Raw genomic sequence first — 14,951 nt, 5'->3', positions numbered from 1 at the left:
CGAAATCTTTGGAACAGTTCTCGTAATGTCAACGAAACTCTCTATAACTCAATTGTTCATCCAAAGTTGGAATACGCGAGCAAAATCTGGGACCCATATTATCAGAAGGACACCTTTGCTGTTGAGATGGTTCAGAGGAAAGCCCCTAGATTTTGCATGAATAATTACCGCAGTGAAAGCATTGTAACAGAACTTATTGAAACACTTGGATGGGACTCATTAGAATTACGACGTTAACAGGCTAGATCATCTCTTATGTACAAACTAAGTAACAACCTAATAGACATCAACCTTGAAAATTTATTATCCCGCAATCATGAACTACGTAATCGTCGAAGTCAGCTTTTAAATATAAGGTCCCAATGGCCAAAATAGACGCTTTTAAATTCTCTTATTTCCCAAGAACTATCGCTGAATGGAATACCCTCCCAAGTGACGTTGTAAACTCTGGTTCTCTTAATATTTTTAAATCGAAAATTAGCACCATTCCATTTTAATGTTTACATATATGCGCATGCTCACTAGTTTACTCTAGTTTGAGCACTCTGGCATGGCTTAGACGACACCACAAATGTTGGGTCGTTTGGGGTGATCCTTTCGGTTCTCCTCCATCCTAGCATCAGCACTGCACTGATGAGGCCCACATAGGTCGAAACAGTGTGCGCCCTACTTACCTGACGCGGGATTTCATCTTTGCAAGGGAAAGTGTTGGTCCGAAACCTCATCGTGGGCAAAGGATTTGTAAGTATTCTCTCATTTTTCAAATTTATTCGACTGTGCTAAGTACCTGCCGGGAGTGGAACGCCAGTCTTTTTTGTCTTGTTGTTTTCGGTCACCCATCTCGTTTTTGGTTTTTTTTGGTGGGTCCGAACTTTGTTGGGAACCCATCCAGGTTTCAGCTTTGCTGAACTTGGTGGGTTTTTTGCCTTTTTTGGCAATTGTTGTAGTCCTTTTTCTCTCCTTTCTTTCCTTTTTGTTTTTTTTCTCTCTTCCTATTCCTTTTCAAAATGTTAATATGTGCTAGAACTTGTGTTGTCCATGCTACGGCGGCAGTTACGGTCCACCCTAGACCAGCTGTTCTTAAAATGTTAGAAAATGAAATCGACCTTAATAGACTATCTGCGGTTCAGTTCGTTCCGGGAGGCCTTATTCGCCTCACTTTCAAAGATCCTGACGATATGGCGAGTCTTGTTGAGTCCGGTTTTATAAATCTCGATGGTGTGGAATGTAGTGTCACCAATTCCGATCGTCCACACACGCTCGTCTATATCCATCACTACCCCGCTGAAGGGGATGACGAGATCCTGTGCGAGGACTTCAAGACCTTTGGCAAAGTTTTCTTCTGCAAACGTCAGGCTTTCATGGGGCGTCCACATCTTCTTACTGGATCGCGAATTCTGACCATGTCCATGGAGAAACCTATCCCCGCACAAATCACCATTGACGGTTACCCTGTGCGCATTTGGTATCGTGGTATCAAGCCATTCTGCTCTATCTGCAAAACCATGGGCCATAAAGCTGCTGACTGTCCCTTCAATGGAAAATGCAGGGAATGTGGGGAAGCTGGTCATCTCGCCCGTAACTGCCCTTCCCGCCGTACCAGAAATGTCTGGGGCTCTACGCCCCATGTTGTTCCCCCGGCCGCTGATTTCCCGCCCATTTCTTCTGGAGATGTGGCAAATCTGCCGGGTAATGTTCCTTGTCCACCCAACGAATCTGTTGATCTTCCGTCTGAAGAAATGGTTATCTCTGCTCCTGGCGAAGCCAGTAATAATGAAATCAGTAATCTAAATAACGTTCCTAAACAATCTGAGGCCTCAGAAATAAATAGTGTTCCTAATAATAGTATCGCTGGTCAAAACACCAGTTTAGTTAATAATAGTGAGTCCGGTCAAAGTACCGGTCCTTTAGTTAATGATAGTGTTATGTCTGGTCAAAGTACCAGTCCTATAGTTATTGATAATGTTAGGTCTGGTCAAAGTACCAGTACTTTAGTTAAGTCCAGTCAAAGTACCGGTGAATTATTTATTGATAATGTTAAGTCTGGTCAAAGTGCCAGTTCTTTAGTTAAGTCTGGTCAAAGTACCAGTGAAATAGTTAAGTCTGGTCAAAGTACCAGTAAATTAGTTAAGTTTGGTCAAAGTACCAGTAAAATAGTTAAGTCTGGTCAAAGTACCACTAATACTAGTGTTGGCCAAAGTGTCACTAATGTCGATGATGATATCACCGAATTCTCCTCTCAGGACTCTACCCCTGTTCAGGGCTCAGAGTCTCCTGATATTTCTGAATTCTCCTCTCCTCTCACGAGGAGCATGTCATCGGACGGTTTTGAAGTTGTCTCCAGGAAACGCTCTAAGAAACGTGTCATGGTTCCTTCTCATACTCAGTTGCCGAGTACGGTCTCTAAGCGTACGAGGGCTGTCCCCAATCTTCCCAGTAGGAAGGGGAAACCCCAGCCCCAGCCCTGGCTTTCATGAGGGTCATCCATCTCTTCCTCATGGCTTTGTCTCTCCTTACTTTGAATGTCAATGGCATCAGGGACCGGTCGAAGCGTGATGGCCTCGTGCAATGGTTGCGCTCTCTCCCGGTGAAGGTGGATGTTATCTGCCTTCAGGAGACTCATTGTGTTTCCTTAACTGAATGTTCATCGTGGTTTTCCTCGTCTGGTTTCTTGTCTGTGCTAGCCCCGGGTTCTATTCACTCTTGTGGGTGTGTTGTTCTCTATCATCCCTCTATCTCCCTTCTAAAGTCTTGGTCTGCTGATGGTCGTTTTTTACAATGTGAATTCTCGTTTCATGATAAAATTTTCCGAGTTGTCTGTGTCTATGCTCCTAATTGCAACCCTGCACGAGACCTGTTTTTCGATGGCCTTCATTCAAGGATCGACCCTTCCATCCCTACGGTCCTTGCTGGAGATTTCAATGCTGTATTTGATAGGGCTCGAGATAGGCGTGGCCCAGACCCCGTCTCCTTGTCTGGAGATAGTTCTCCCACACTAAACCATCTTTTTGAGGCGTCCTGCGTCATTGACATCTGGCGTTATCTCCACCCCACTACTCCTGGGTTCACCTGGACCAGGTGGAATGGCAGTTTAGCGTCGCGTATTGACCTTTTTGGGGTCCCATTTGCGTGGGTCCCATCAGTGTCGTCTTGTTCCGTGTATGTGTGTCCGTTCTCGGACCATCGCGGTTTGTGTTTATCTCTGTCTGTTCCCGATGCCGTTCCACCTGGCCCAGGCTACTGGAAGCTGAATACTTCCATCCTCGACGATCCGGACTATCGTCAACTAGTCCGTGATGAATGGTCTGCTTGGCGCCTTGCCATCCCCCGCTTTCCTTCTCTAGCTAAGTGGTGGGATCGTGGGAAAAGTAAAATCAAGGGGCTTACTATCCGCTTTTGTGCAAATAAAGCCCGCACAACATCTTCATCCAGAGATGCCCTGGTACGTCTTGTCCAGCATCTTCAGGCCAAAGTTGATTCTGGAATTACTTCCTGCATTGACCCTTGGCGGTCTGCTTGTTCTGAGCTTGCCCGGCTTGATTCCCATGCTGCGAGGGGGGCTCAGGTGCGTGCGAGAGTCCGATGGGTTGAGGAGGGTGAGTCTTCCTCGCAGTATTTTCTTCGTCTCGAGAAAAAACGTTCCGCTGACCGTCATATCTCTGCGCTGAGAGAGCCTGATGGCTCTATCGTCTCGTCTTCTGCCGATCTCTGTGCGTCTCTTGGTTCCTTCTATTCTAGTCTTTATACAGCCTCTCCTACTGACCCTCATGTTCAATCTTCTCTTCTTGAAAATTTGTCTTCTGTTCTCTCTCAAGATCAGGCCAACAGTTGTGAGGGCCCTCTTACATCATCAGAGGTCCTCGTCGCTCTCAAGGGCATGGCTCGTAACAAGGCACCTGGTTTAGACGGCCTGCCTATGGAATTCTATCTCCGTTTCTGGGACGTGGTTGGCTCTGATCTTGTTTCTGTTCTTAACGAATGCTCTTCCTCTGGTTTTCTCTCCCTCTCTCAGCGCAGAGGTATCATCACTCTGTCTTTCAAGAAGGGGGACTGCCTTGACCCCAAAAATTGGCGGCCCATATCTCTTCTAAACGTTGATTATAAACTTGCTTCTCGTGCCATAGCTGGGCGTCTCCTCCGGGTAATACACCTCGTTGTCAGCCGTGATCAAACATGCGGAGTCCCCGGCCGTTTCATGGGAGAAAATGTTGCTCTGCTTAGAGACGTTGTCAGCTATACTGAGTCTTCTGGCACCCCTGTCGCCATCCTGTCCCTCGATCAAGAGAAGGCTTTTGACCGTGTGGATTGGGGCTTCATGCGGTCCACTCTCGTCACCATGGGCTTTGGCCCTTCCTTTGTCACGTGGGTCGACTTGTTCTATACTCATGTTCAAAGCGCGGTCAATGTGAATGGGTTCCTGACTCCTTTCTTTAGCCTTTCTCGTGGTGTCCGGCAGGGGTGCCCTCTTTCTCCCCTCCTATATCTTCTTGTGTCTGAGGTTCTTGCGTGTAGTATCCGTGCAGACCCCCGTATCAAGGGTCTGTCTCTCCCTGGGTGTCCCGTACTGTCTCCCATCTCGCAGTACGCGGACGATACATCTTTAATCCTTACCACTGATTCTGGCATTCTGGCTGCCCTTGAGACTTACAAGCTTTTTGAACTAGCTTCTGGATCTAAGATCAACCTTTCTAAGTCCAAGGGTCTCTGGTTGGGTGGTTGGCGGGGTCGTACGGACCCCCCAGTTCCTTTTGACTGGTCTCCTGCTAAGCTCAAGGTGCTGGGGGTGTTTGTCGGCCCCGGTAACCTTGATGAAGACAACTGGCGTCCTCGCATTAATGCGGTGGACCGTGTTCTCAAGTCTTGGCGTTCTCGTGTTCTCTCTTTTCATGGCAAGGCCCTAGTCATTAACGCTCTCGCCCTCTCCCGGGTTTGGTATGTGGCCTCTCTTATCCACATGCCGGCCTGGGTGGAGGCGAAGCTTTCCCGTCTTGTTTTCTCGTTTTTCTGGTCTGGCAAGGTTGAGCTCGTCTCCCGTTCGGCCGTGGTTCAATCTCCCCTTTTTGGTGGTTTTTCTGTGGTTAATATTCAGTCCAAGGTGAGGGCCCTCCTTGGTCAATGGGTGAGGAGATTCGTCTCCTCCCCATCCAGTTGGGTCGCTCTCATGTCCTTTTGGTTTAACTCTTTGTTTGGTGTCTCTCCTCTTGTTGTGTTTTCTCGTCCTTTTAGTTTCGACCTCAGGGTCTTGCCGCCCTTCTATCAAGCTCTGGTTTTGGCCTGGCGTAAGCTCGACGGGGCTTTCGCCACGTCAAAAAACTCTTTAGTCTACGGCTCTTCATGCCCTCTTGTTTGTTCTCCTGTTCTTACTATGTCTACCAAGTCTTGCTACCTATATCTTCTCTCTGAGAACATGGTCCAGCCTTATTGTGTCCTTAAGTTTCTATTTATCTATCCCAACCTTGACTGGCCTGCCACGTGGCATGCCCTATCTTTCTTTTATCTTGACCGTCGTGTCATCGACCTAAATTGGAAGATTGCGCACGGCGTCCTGTACACCGCCCGGCGTCTCTCCTCTTTTGGTTTATCTGTTCCTCTCTCGTGTTTTTGTGGACCCACGGTCGAGTCACTCAAGCATTTGTTCTTCTACTGTCCACTTGTTCAGAGTGTTCTCGCCTGGGTCCAGTCCTTGCTGTTTTCCTTCTCTCCTATGTGTCCTGCCATCTCTTTACGTCATGTCCTCTTTGGTTTCAACTCTAGTGAACTGGTTTCTGTCCCGCGTGTCTTTGTCTATCTGCTCAATGTTTCTAAGTTTTGTATTTGGCGGAGTAGGAACGATTTCCGTTTCCGTAACGTTCGTCCTGGCGCTGTGGCGGTGATTGCTTCTATCAAGGCCCGCCTGAAGTTTTATTTACCAATTTCCCTCAGGCGGTGCAAGTCTGACAGGCGTCGTCGCGTCTTCCATCGTCAGTGGGGCGCCCGTGGCATCATAGCTTCAGTGGTAAACGACTCCCTTGTCTTTTCCATTTAGTCCTGCTCCCCGTAGTTATTTAGTTTACTTTTTTTGCTCGAATGAGTGTGTTTCGGTGCTGCTCGTGCTGGGTCTCCTTTATTGGTGTACTGCACAGTAGCCTCGTTCTTCTTTTGCTTGAGTGACGTGTGATCTTTTGCTTGAGTGAGCGTGTCTTTGTGCTGCTTGTGCTGGGTCTCCTTCATTGGTGTACTGCACAGTAGCCTAATTGTTAGTATCTGTTTCGTAAGCCATGTGCTGGGTCTCCTTCGTTGGTGCACTGCACTAGGCCAGTATCGTTCGTTCTGTCTACTTTGTAAGTGTGTCTGTCCGCTGCTTGTGCTGGGTCTCCTTTGTTGGTGCACTGCACAGTAGCCTTTCGTGAGTATTTGTTTTGTTGTCCATGTGCTGGTCTCCTTTGTTGGTGTACTGCACTGGTCTGTTTGTCCTTGTTCGTTTTAGTTCTGTGTACCCAATTTTTGGTTTCTGTGAGGTGGGGTTCGATTCCCCAGCGAGTTTGGCGTCTGGTGACCCTCGTTTCTGGTGGACCCTAACCCTAAGGCATTGCACGCAAGCCATGGGTAGGATTAGTCCTGTTGGTCGGCGGGCATTGCACGCGCCCTTCATTGGGGGCCCGGCCGTCCACCTTAAACATAAAAAAAACTGCACTGATGAGGCCCAGAAGGTCGAAACAGTAAAACGCTTCTCTGCTTTTTGGCTAGATCAGACACGCTATTGAGGGCTCCTCGACTAGTCAAGTTATTCGCCTACTTACCGTTGTTTGAAGGTTAGTTCGGCCTTTAGGCCCTCGTTTGTATTTACTTTACGTGTGTTTTATGGATTCTGCTATGAATACCGATGGATTAGTTGAAGCTTTAGTCGCCGATGGAACTATTGAAGACCCGTCAATTGTCAATGGCGAATCGTATGCGTCAAGAGCCGAACGAACTACTGGAAATTATGGCAATGGAAGTTATGGAAATAACGTCAACAGGAATAACGTTCTAAACGAGCGGTTTTTTACGTCTTCTGAAAACAACATGCCGCAGCGGCCAAGAACCGCCTTCTTCACACCGGCTAAAACAGCGACTGCCCGATCTGTCTTTGACACTTTTGCGGCGCTGAACATAGATTTTAGCGAAGTACAATGTCTTCAACGGAAATTAAATAGGGAAGTCGTTGTGACTTTCAAATCTGAGGTGGCCAAGGAAAGATTTTTACGTTTCAACTCTCTGCAAATCGGTTCAGAAAACTACGCCCTACAGGATATTGACAAGCTGCTAACATTCCTCACAATTTTTGACGCGCCTTTTGAATTATCTGACTTGGCGATAATTAAACGGTTATCACGGTATTGCGATGTGCTAAATTATCGAAGAGGCAAGCATTCTTATGCTCCCGGTACCTACAACGGTTTCCGATATTACTGTGTTCGGGTTCACAAACCTATCACGGGCTTCTTGCGTTTTGGGAAATTTCAGATTTTTCTTAGACACAACGGTCAAGCTTCAACTTGCCGCAAATGCAATCGTCCGGGACATTTCGCTAAAGGTTGTCCCAACAAAATCTGTTTTAATTGCGAAGGCATTGGTCACGAGGCGTCAGAGTGTCAACGCCCAGTTTTATGTTGCATATGTAAAGAGGAGGGTCACATGGGTATTAACTGCGACTATTCTTGGGTTTTTCCGCTCGTCCATTGTGCCCCAACTGATGAAATGGGTAAAGTAAACATCGATGAATCTGACCACGGCTCCATTGATGAAAACGCCCACTCGCCTCCGTCCTTCTTCCACCGAAACGATCTTCCGAAAATCTTCCTCCGCCAAATCCGCCTGTCAACGAAGAACTTTCTGAAAACTTGCCTCCCGTCTTTCCCCCGCACGACGATTTCAACGAAACTCAGCCATCCTCTCAACCTGAACAGCCTGAGCAAAATTCTCAACCCGAACAGCCTGAGCAAAATTCTCAACCCGAACAGCCTTCGCAACACTCTCAACCTGAACAGCAACACTCTCAACCCGAACAGCCTGAGCAAAACTCTCAACCCGAACTGCCCTTGCACAATCTTCTCAACCGTCATCCGTCTCTTCTGATTCCCCGATTCTGGATCCTCATGGTTTCATTGCTCCCAAACCCATCAAGTCGTCATCCCGTCGCACACCTGCTCGCTTGCCTGATCTGTCTCTTGCCTGCATTCGTAAACCTACTACACCTACACTCACCACTGGAAAGCCACGCTCATCGATACCTGTTCCTACCACAGCCTCGTCTCATCCACTGTATACCCCTGAAACAGAAAATGACATAGAAACCTCCCACGATCTCAAAAGAAAATCATCCGACGTATCACCAAGTCGAAAGGAAACTACCCCCGCGGAAAAGAAAAAAGGAAAAAATAGACACTCTAAAAAATCCATGTAAGTTTCTAATTTTTTAAGTGAGTCTTTTTTCCAAGTTCTTTCAAACTATTAACTATTAATGCAAGGGGGCTAGCAAACCCCCTTACCTACAATTTCTTGTTTGATTTCATCGAGAAGTCCAACTGTGATGTCTGTTTTGTGCAAGAAACGTTAATTCATTCTGAATCTAGTATTAAATCTCTATCCCGTAGATGGCTGGGCCGTAGTTTTTGGTCCCCTGCCTCCGGGAAACAGGGTGATGTCGTCACCTTGATTTCCTCAAAATGCTCAGACGAAATCGTATCTTGGAAGAAGGACTCACAAGGTCGTATTGTCAGTGTTTTGATCAGGTGCAACGACTATGATATTAATCTAGTCAATATCGACGCTCCTACCAATCCTACCGAACGGAAAAGTTTTTTTGTTTCGATTCATGAATTTTTCATTCCCTCCTCTGCGACTATCATCGGAGGAGATTTTTTAATTGTTACCACAACGCTCTCGATAAATTTGGTGGGAATGTCTCTATAGACAAAGACTACGAATATTTGAAAAGTGATTTCGCGCTTTCAGATGTTTGGCGAAATTTGCATCCAAGATCAAGAGAATTTACGTGGTTTAATTCCACACGGTCAATTGGGAGTAGACTTGACAAGTTTTTAATTTCGAAAGATTTATTATCATCCAACGTTAAGTGTGACATTAGCCCTTGTTCGATATCCGACCACGATTTTGTTTTTCTTACCTTTGATATTCCCACCGCTGTAAAACGCGGTCCAGGCGTTTGGTGTTTTAACAACTCTCTTTTGAACGATAAGGATTTTTGCGCTACTATAGAGAAACTAATCGATGATCATGTACGTTTTTTATCTTGTTTTACGTGTCTCCAAGGTTGGTGGGAGTTTTTAAAACAGTCTATTAAAGAAGAAACGTTCTCCTTTTCCTGTAAAAAGCGAAGACAATTGCAAAGAGACCAGGTGATTTTGACAAACAAATTGATTCGTCTTCGTCAACGTTTAGTTGACGGAGACAATTCCGTTACCCTTTAATTTCTGACACCGAATGTCGTTTGAAAGCCCTTCGAACTAAACAAGTCGAAAGAATCATTATTCGTAGTTGAGCAGAATGGCTAGAGGAGGGCGAACGCCCCCGTCGGTACTTTTTTAATTTACAAAGAATTAGAGCTAAACGATCCCACATCTCTTCGGTTTATCTAAATTTATGGAAATCCCGCTCTCTTTCTCTTGTCGGCCGATCACTCATCGTTAACACCCTCGGAGATTGATGGAACGTACTAAAACGGCAAAATTATCATTATGCATATTCACAAAATTGTTCTTATTCTTACTGTACTAACAATATAAAAAAAATAGGAGGAAACAAAGCATAATGAATATTGTTTGCAAGAATGAATAATCGATGACGTTCGTCATCGAGACTCCCTTTTTTGGAGGTGTATAAAAAGTCCCTTTGAGTTCAATAGTCATGGATCTTCTGTCGCTTTATCTTTCTTCTAAAATGATATACTGCATACTTTTCGAAGTTCTAGTTATTGTATCTTCTGCTCCTAACCATTGCATACGAACTAACTACAAAGTGAACAAATGGGGAAAGTTTCTAAAGAAACTGTGGTGCTGCGTCAGTGGGGGTAAAAAGGTAATTTGGCTATATCAACTAAGTTGAAATTGTAAATTAGCCACCGGAAAGAGTTAAAAATTAAAGCTGACGTTTCGAGCGCTAGCCCTTCGTCAGAGTGAATGACGAGGGGCTAACTCTCGAAACGTCAGCTTTTTAACTCTTTACGGTGGCCAATTTACAATTTCAACTTAGTTGATATAACCAAATGAACTAAAAAGTGAATTAACCACAATCGAGTGAGAGAAGCAAAAGTGGTATGGGTCTTTGTTTATCTGTTTCTGGTCCAAATTTAATGTTTAATCTGAAGATATCTATAACTCTTTTAATTATAGTTGGAACAAAACCTTAAATAAAATGTGATCGAAAAGTGTTTTACCGACTCCCGAGCCTAACTATGCTATGGTTGAAAGAATAATTGTTAAGTATAATTTTATGTAAAGATCAGTAAATACGGATGACGAATCACAAACATCGTCAAAACCTACTTGGTACCTATGTGGACATCCCTTCTTATGTGTATGACTACTTTGAGAACAAAGAAAAATCTTAACGGCCTGCTCCAAGTTGGCTTGTTAGCTCAATTGGTAGAGCGCTGCACTAGTATTGCAGAGGTCAGTGGTTCGAATCTGTAGAGGCCTGATTTTTTTCAGGTCTGATTTTCGCTATTGCATAAATAGCGCTCTCTACTGCGAGGATCGTGCATCGTACGTATCTAATACCGCAGTTCAAAATATATGAAATTCATATATTCATTGTATCCAAAGAAAAATCAGTTAACTGCACTGGTCAGAAAAACGCCAAAATTTGAATTGTTCTTTGTGCGTCGGTCCCAGGTACACCCTAAAGCTATAAAAAGCTATATCTATTATGGGTGGAACGAAAAGGTAGGTGTCAGTGCCATGAAAAAGTACTCTAACATCATTTGAACATAGCACCGCTGCAATCGATGTCCTTAGAGGTGCTTTTAAAATTTTTCGTAGGTTGGATATTGAACGTTGAATTCCTCAAGGCAATGAAATGATATACACTTTGAGAACGGGCTTGGTATGTTTTCAGCCATTCCTCCGAGTGTGTTTTACCACTTTAAACGAGAAAAGGATGAATATCAAACTGTTGGGGGTACTCCTGGACTCTGAACTAAATTTTAGTGAGCATATTACCTTAGTCTGTAAAAAGGCAAGTCAACCAATAGGTGTTTTAAGTCGTCTAAGAAAACTAATAACCACTTACGCTAAACTACAACTTTGTAAAGCCGCCATTTTACCTCACTTGACCTACTGCATTATCATCTGGCATTTCTGCAGAGCCTCAGACAATCGTAAAGCTGAAAGACTACAGGAAAGGGCCTTGAGAGCAGTTTTCAACGATAAATCACTCTCTTATGACGGTCTGCTGAAGCTGGCTGAAATTCCATCACTGGTGAACAGAAGGCTCCAAGACATAGCAATCCTTATGTTTAAGGCAAAAAAGAATTTACTTCCTTGTCAAATACAGGAACTATTTATGTCAGAAGTAAACTGCGATAGAAGATATTCTCTAAGAAATGCAGATTTTAGAATCCCTCGCTTTAATACAGTAAAATATGGTAAACACTCTATAAGATACTATGGCCCTCTCCTCTGGTCGAAACTTACAAAAGAGTTACGCAGTGAAGACAGCCTGCACGGATTTAAGAGCAAAATCAGGAGAACGGACGTGACTGTCATGATATGATGATGGATGCAAAAAATGTGCGCTCTGTAATAGTTGATTTTTAACTCTAGGACATTGATAAATAATTTTAACTGTTAATAGGTTAGATAAATAATTCTGTAAATAAGTTCCAGATTTCTTATTTTTAAAGCTTTTACCCTGTGTCCCCAATTAGTGCTATGCGCTAGGTTTTCACGACACATAAATAAAGTACACTACTACTAGGCCATTCTGGATGTATTAAAACTCAAACTTGGCTCTGAGGCTAGGGGGAATAAATCATTTATTTTCTTTCTTTTATTCTGGCCTCGGAGCCATGTTAGAATTTTAATATATATCGAAAATCGCCTATTGACTACATTCACTATGAAACCGTGCAAGATACGAGCATCAAGAGTTTCAGACTTCCGGTGCGCGCGCAATGCATTATCGGATAGGTTCTTCGAAACAGCGAGCACCAACAACTTGCCTGCCATTGCCGACTTTCATATCGTGGGAGACTGGAGCGAGTTTTGCCAACGCCAGACAAAATTTTTTAATATGGCCGCCATGGCAGGAGAATCTACAACAGCCTCCAGTGGATCTTCTACCTCTACAGGGAAACAAGATAAGGGAAAGGGATGGCACTGGAATTGTGCAGCGACTTTGTGTAGAAACAACTGGAGAAACAAGGATTTAACGTACTATACGCTCTCAAGAATTGGTTCATCGACTGACGCAGCTCTGAGGGCTTCTTACATGAAAGTACTTAAGAACGATGACATCAATTGGAAGAAAGCAGTTATTTGCTGCCAGCACTGGTCGAAAGGAAAAAGAGAAAACCTGTACGATCTACCGGATCGTGTTTGTAATGAACAGTATGTTCAAAATCTTGAGAAATCTGCATCAAAATGTGCAAAGTTAAAAGCAAAGAAGCTGGTTGCAGCTAAGCGATCGTTAGAGTTTTCATCTTGTGAAGTAAAATCAAAAAGGCGAATAATCGTCAAGAAAGAAAGAGAGAAGGATAAGGAGATAACTCCTGTACTAAATAAGGCTTCTGGGAAAGACGAAAGTCAATACAGACTAGAAAATGAAATACTTAGAAATCAGTGTGAGGAACTGGCAAGTAAATTGAAAGAGAAAGACAAAGAGATGGAAAGGCTGAAATGTCAGGTAGAACACTTGCTCGAAAAAGAAAAAAAACAGGAAAATAAAATAAATGAACTGACGAAAGAACAATTCATCTACATGATGTTGAAGGACAAACAGGATAAGTTCATTTATTTAACCAGACTTACCACAAATGAATTTGATTGTTTGTATGAGTGTGTTGAACCATTTTTGCATTGATCAGATACCCTGATTGCAAAGGTAGAGGTCTTGAGACAAAGAGCAGGAAGTTAGACACAAATACACCTCAGTATTATGGCTAGGATGGTGCAAACAAGTGTGCCAACAATTTCTAGAGCCTTTATTGGATGGGCTCTATTCTTATCAACAGTATTTGAATGTCTTGACCTCAAACCATTACCTGGGTTTGTCATACCTTCCACAGGAATTTTATGATGCTGGTCATGTGGAAACAGAGGCTCTAGGAGATGCGACAGAAACTTGGATAACTCAGTCAGAGAATTATGATATAAATAATATCACCTTCAGCTCATATAAAAACCACACGACTGGGAAGACATCTGTTTGGATTTATCCCCATAGTGGTCTTCTCCATTGCAGTGACACTTACCCTGGAACAATATCTGATAAAGACATCACTGAACAATGTGAAGTGCTGGACAAAGTGAACAAAGGAAAAATCATTCTAACTGACAAAGGATTTGACATTGCAGACCTGTGCCACCATAAGGGACCACTACATAATCGCCCTCCGTTAAAGTTTGATTCCCAGTATGAACAAACTGACATCAGCAAAAATTTTGACATTGCAACACTGAGGATATACAACGAAAATTTCATTGGATGAATGAGAGACTGGACCATCTTGAATGCCTGTTGGCCCACGAATCGAATTGATATACTAGGTTACTGCTTTAAAATCTTTCCGCATGTTGTAACCACCTTGAAAAGTCCTGTTGGTCCAAAAGGGATTGTTCAGAAATCTGTATGTAATTAATACAGAGAACTGAGATGATCTGACTTGAATGAATCATACATGTATTTAGCAGCTAAATGTAAAGTAGTGTATTATTTTTAAGTCCATTAAGCATGGCTTTTGTTTACAACACTGGCAATATTGATATTGCTACTGTTCTGGTTGACAATTTGATTCTAAACATGGCCATGCTTTTGTAAAATGCAGTCTAGATGTGTAAATGATCAGTTCAATCCCTGGCATTGTTACTCTTTGTGAAAAATAACTTGTTTGACAGTTTTTGACATTGCATTAATCCATGATCAGAGTGGCCTCAAACTTTCAAATGTTGGCACTTGTCCAAGTACCTGCTTACCAAGTTTTTCAGCAGATTGTGTTCCTCATGTGGCCAGTATGTAACAATTTTCTTCTCCAAAATGTGGTCAAGCATGGCCTTACAAACATCAATCACAAGGTTGTCACGTTTGAAAAAAAACACATTAGTTATGTTTTGCTCAGGAAGATAAGATTCTAGAAAGGTAATGTTTCCACCAGTACAAGCCACCTGGAAGTTAGACTGAAGGATATGGGGACCAGTAACATTGTCTAAGGGCACAAGACTGTTGAGAGATCTGGTTATCACTTCAAGCAAAAAAGTTTGTCCAATGCCATCTGGACTTGCTCCATACCTTCAATCACTAGGATGAAAGAAAAAGCCACTTGTTGTCACTGGAGCACCTGCAATGTAACCATTCCTTATTACTCTGGATTCATGTAGATGACTGATATTCTTTCATATTGTCATTTGTCTTGTATTCAGTTTCTCCTATGGGTTAAATGGCAGACAAAAGCGCTAACAAAGTATCTTGGCCTGGTGGGTCTCATTTTTTTAGAGGGGGGGCAGGGGGATGGCATGCCTCCCTGGACACCCCTTGATCTGCTACTGTCTTTAATTTATTGCATTCACTTAAAAAAGTTTACGAACCTGAAATTTCTTCAAACAACTTCACTGCTTGTTCTTAAAATTGTATCCCTCTAGTAAAGTTCTTGAATTTCTTTGGTGAAACTTTGTTTTCATCAATTTTATTATGAACACAGAACCATGCATGCTCAAACTCCTTTTGACCATGAAAACCCAACAGATAGGGAGTCT

General features: G+C 43.5%; 1 protein-coding gene and 1 pseudogene across 1 annotated transcript; both read left to right on the top strand.

The window, feature by feature from the left end:
• Positions 1–12,273: 12,273 nt before the first annotated feature.
• Positions 12,274–14,025, top strand: LOC148728437 (uncharacterized). The gene has a single exon (XM_088725917.1). It carries the CDS (start codon positions 12,274–12,276, stop codon positions 13,060–13,062), a length of 789 nt encoding a protein of 262 aa, XP_088582043.1. The 3' UTR covers positions 13,063–14,025.
• On the top strand, positions 13,138–14,594 carry LOC148728436 (uncharacterized; annotated as a pseudogene).
• Positions 14,595–14,951: the final 357 nt, after the last annotated feature.

The sequence above is a fragment of the Stylophora pistillata genome, chromosome 6, assembly GCF_964205215.1.
Source record: "Stylophora pistillata chromosome 6, jaStyPist1.2, whole genome shotgun sequence".
NCBI lineage: Eukaryota > Metazoa > Cnidaria > Anthozoa > Scleractinia > Pocilloporidae > Stylophora > Stylophora pistillata.
The sequence above is the reverse complement of the archived record's forward strand: the minus strand, read 5'-3'. Positions and strand labels throughout refer to the sequence as shown.